Below are 4,454 nucleotides of genomic sequence, written 5' to 3'. Positions count from 1 at the left end.
AGGGGTCAATGTGCCCATAGTCGGCATTAGGATGGAGGCAGATGCTGGACCCTGGAGACCCAAGCCCTGGGGCTGCCCCATGAGCAGACACTGCCCCACAGGTGGTCCCAGCTTTAAGGCTGGGGAAGGCACACACTGTGTGCGCCAGCATGCCCTGCGTGTGCGCAGGGGTGTGCGCGCGTATGCCCCTTTGCCGAGCCCTCTGGAGCCTTCCACATCGAATGTATGCAGCGAGCGTGAGCGAGGGGCCACGCGCCAGCCCAGTGCCCTGTAGCTGTGCAGCCGGCGGGACAGGGCCCTGCTCCAAGCATCCACCTTTCCATCCAGCCCCTCCTGTGCAATAAACGTCAGCCACTGACAGAGCTACGCACGACTCCGTCTCTGCTTCTCTTTTGCCACCGTCCTTCCCTGCTGTGGCTCCGGATGCTCTCGCTCCCCTCCGCCAGCCCTGGGAGCCCTGCCACCGGGCACAGCCCCAGGCTGGGCTGCAGGAGGCAGCCTCGTCCTTTGAGGAGCTGCTTCCCTGCCAGAAAAATAACAAAGCAAAAAGCCTCCTCGCAGCACCTTTCCCCTTGCTGGCAGCACCATGCCCCCCTGTCCAGCATGAGCTGGACACCACAGGGCTGCAGCAGGGAAGGAGGTGGGAGTTGGCTGTGAACTGGAACCTAAACATCAACTGCTGCAAGAGCTGGAACACACACACACAGCCCCATGCTCTGTGAGCCAGGAGTCTTCTAGGTAGCAACACAAGGGCCAAGCAGCTGCGGCCAGCCCCTGCAAGAGCCCTGCTCCCACTGCAGCTACACCAGCCAGTCTGTCCTGCAGGAAAGTTTTGTCTCTGTTCCTGCTAGACCCCTGTGGATAACTAGACCACAAGCAGTCACGAAAACAGTGGCAGTCTGGGGGAGACATCAGTCCCACCTGCCCAGGATGATGAGGCACCCCACAGACTTTGGGCAAAGATGCTGAGAAGGACAGAGTTCCCATCTAGTATTTCAAAAAATGTTTTATTTACAGTATTGTACACCTCCACACCCCTGTTAGTGGTTTTCCCTGCCTGAGACCCAGTGAGCAAAACTGAAACCAAGCCCGGGAAATGAGTCAGGAGCTGCAGAGGCTGCGCTACAGCAAGAGCAGTGGTAGCGCCAAGCAGCAGGAACAGGGCAAGGAGAGCAGCACCCACCCCACAGCCAGGAAAGGGCAGGAGGCTCCAGCTGCAGCCCTGGCCCCGTGCTTGCCCCTCCAGGCATAGGCCTAACCCTCCAGGCGGTCTGAGCCCTGCTGGTGGAGAGGGATGGAGAGGGAGGGCAGCTCAGGACAGGCAGGAGCCAGGCAAGCTCTGGAGCTCACAGCAGGGGCAGGCCAGGGTGAGGACTGAGGGGAGCCAGCCCCCTCTACCATCACGCCTTTGACCCCACAGCAGAAAGAGGCAGGCCGCCCCAGAGCTCGATGCCCTCGCCTCTTGCCTGGGACACAGGCAATAACAGCAAATAGTGCAGACACCCTGTCCCCCACTGGCTGCTCCTGCGCTCCTAGTAGAGTCCCAGTTTGCCCCAGCATCACCCTGTTGGGCAGATATCTTTTGCTCAGCTGGCAGCTGTACCCGCTTTCGCCGTGAGACACAGGACAGAGGAGCCTCAGGGGCCAGTGCCTACCACAGCCTCTCGGGCAGCTGGCAGTCCAGAGGTAGTCCAGGGCCCTACTGGCTGCCAGGGCTCAGCTGAAGAAATAAGTGGAATCCATGACATTCTTCAGGTTGAATTCACCTGGGGGAAGTGAGGGAGAGAGGTCACAGGAGAGCAGGGGCAGGGCAGGGTGGAGCAACTGGGAGAGAAGCTGCCCTGAGCCCTGCTTCAGCTTCGCCCCTGCTGCTGGGTAGGTCAAGACAGCAGGGATCTTAGAGGTTTTCCAGGAATTGATGTCCCTCCAGATTTATCTAGGACAGTGGTAGGAAGAGGAAGACAGAACAGTGTAACAGTAGCAAGGCAGGGAAGGAAGAAAGGAGCACACAGCCTCAGGGTAGGACCCATCCCTACCACTGGATTGTGCTGCCTCTGGGGCTGACCACAGCAGCTGCTCAACAGCCACAGAGCACCAGCCTGCTCCGTTTTGCAAAGGCAGAACAAAGGTTAGCCAGATGGTCTGGCAGAGGCAGGACCAAGAGATTAGGAGGAGTTAAGCTAATAGCCTTAATCCCATTGCATGTATATCATCTAGATCCTGGCAATTACCATGCCGAGTGCCTCACTCCCACCTCCAGGCAAGCGCCGCGTGGTTGGAAACAGATGGGAGGGGAACAAGACAGGGGATGGGATGAGCTGGGTCAACCTGAGGAAAAGCCCAGGGGCTCAGCTCCAGGGAAGGCGGGGACCGCTCACAGGGATGCTATAGGGGAACATCTTAAGGCACTGCCCCATGGCTCTGCAGTACAGCACAGGCAGGAAAACCTGATCTTAGGGGACAGCTTTAGCATGGCTGGCCAGATCCTTGCTACGTCCAACTTCAGATACCACACGACCTCAGTGATTTTGGGGACCACTCCCCACCTCACTCCCCTTGTCTCCAAAGTGCTCCTGAGCTTTGCAGTTCCTGTCCTGTCCTCCTACCTGTTTTGGGGACATTCGACAGCTGCTCCATCAGTTTATTCTGCCAGAGGTCTCTAGTCTCTCTGCCGGGGCTGGATGAACCAGAAGGAAAGAAAAAAAAAAAAAACCAACATGGGAGCTCTGGGAGAAGGTGCACCCTCCTCTGCTCCCCAGTGCAGGATTCAGCTCTTCCAAAACACATTACACACCCTGCAGCAGGAGCAGGAGCCCAGCCCCTGCTGCAGCAGCCCTAGGCAGGTGCTGAGGCATCTACAAACCCTGCCCAGGACCGGGTCGGTCTGTGCTGTCTGGCTGGCTCTGCGGTGGTAACCGAGGGCCATACACTGGGCCAACCCAATGTGTGTCTTCACTGCTCCGTACTGCCTCATTCAAAGCAGGGAACCTGAGGCACAGACATCATGGCCCACCCCAGGCCCACCAAGGGATTCAAGCACCAAACCCTACCAATTCTGTGGCAAAAGGATGCAGACACCTTGTTTTTCACATCAGTCAAGAAGGAAGCACAACTTCCTTCCAGAGCAACTCCCAGGCAGATGACACAACCCGTGAGCATCTGGGCACAACCACCCCCGGGAGAGGGAATCAGTGTGGGTAGGACGGAGAGTGGTGGGGGTTTGCCACCAGGCAAGGAATACCTGCAGTACTTCTCCAGCATGAACTTGGACAGATCCTGCAGAATCTTCTCGCTGTGCAGTGCCACAAATTGCTGCCGACAGATCTGATCCAGGGAACAATGGTGAGTCACAGGTTAACAGGCGTTTTCCCCTCCTTCCCCTCAGTGCTTCTCAGCCAGGACATGTCAGAGGTGAGGGGCAGGGAAGGCAGCGGGCAAGAATGGGAAGGGGGGCTGCCAGACGAGGGTGAAGGGAATCGGCCTAGGGAGGTGGGAAGCAGAGGCCGACCCCTGTTTTTCAATCTACTGTACAACAGCCCTCACAGCACTCCAGGAGGAAGAGGCCAGGGCAGGACAGAGGCACTGACCCCGCTAGGTGCTGTGTTTAGCACTGAGTTATAGGCACTGATTCTCCCTCACACCCTCCTTGGAGGGTGGGAGGAGATGGGGCTGTGGCACCAGGAAATCAGCTGCAACTGCCAGCAAGCACCCCCAGTTCACCTCGCCTCGGTAAATAAATCAGCCTATGGAGCAAAGCCCAGGGGAGGCAAGGACTGGCAAGTGCCCAGAGGACAGATCAGCAAGATCCCTGCTCACAAGGGTCCTGGGAGGACACTTTTACCTGGTTCATGACGTCCACAGTGAGCGCGTGAGTCCAGTAGCAATCGTGGACTGAGACGAAGGTCAGACCCTGCCTGGGAGGCAGTAGAATGTGCCATGAAGTAGTGCTGAGAGCCCCCTCTCTGTGATGTCCCCTACCCCATGGAGACCCTCTTGCTGGGACGTAAGCAGGGACCATGCAAGGAGGTCCCTGCACAGCACCTGCAGATCTTCAGAGAAAGACAGCTAACCCTACGATCTCCCTGTCCCTGCCCTGCCGCCTCCTCTCATCCCTCCTCTGCCAGAAGGCCCAAACACCCACCCACCCGGGCAACCTCTTTCCCAAGTCGCACGCCTTGCCCTAGTGACGCTCTCCCAGCGGAGACTGAGTCTCAGAGCCAGGGAAGAGCCCTGTCTGCCTGCTCCCTACCTGAGGCAGTGCAGAGCTGTGAGCATCATGTGTGTGGAGTCCAGGGAGTGGATGAAGTTGGGTGGGAAGGCATTCTTCTGCTTCACTGTGTCAGGCTTCCTGCAGCACAGAGTGGGAGACAGGAGGAGCTGGGGCACTTCCAGGGCCAAAGATGAGAGTGCCAGCAGAGAGCCAATGCCAGCCAAGACCTGGGGTAGATGAAGGC

At 58.2% G+C, this 4,454-nt stretch overlaps 1 protein-coding gene across 1 annotated transcript in view; it reads right to left on the bottom strand.

Moving 5' to 3' along the window:
- Window positions 1-1,716: 1,716 nt before the first annotated feature.
- The window catches only part of POLRMT (polymerase (RNA) mitochondrial (DNA directed)), a 16,946-nt gene continuing 14,208 nt past the window's right edge, over window positions 1,717-4,454 (bottom strand). Inside the window, exons 17-21 of the mRNA XM_010291502.1 lie at window positions 4,250-4,348; window positions 3,842-3,914; window positions 3,077-3,324; window positions 2,607-2,677; window positions 1,717-1,766 (exon numbers count right to left, since the gene is read on the bottom strand). Coding sequence (XP_010289804.1) covers window positions 1,717-1,766; window positions 2,607-2,677; window positions 3,077-3,324; window positions 3,842-3,914; window positions 4,250-4,348 — 541 coding nt within the window. The remainder of the gene's footprint in view (window positions 1,767-2,606; window positions 2,678-3,076; window positions 3,325-3,841; window positions 3,915-4,249; window positions 4,349-4,454) is intronic.

Source organism: Phaethon lepturus, unplaced genomic scaffold, assembly GCF_000687285.1.
Source record: "Phaethon lepturus isolate BGI_N335 unplaced genomic scaffold, ASM68728v1 scaffold41617, whole genome shotgun sequence".
NCBI classification, from domain to species: Eukaryota; Metazoa; Chordata; class Aves; order Phaethontiformes; family Phaethontidae; genus Phaethon; species Phaethon lepturus.
The sequence above is the reverse complement of the archived record's forward strand: the minus strand, read 5'-3'. Positions and strand labels throughout refer to the sequence as shown.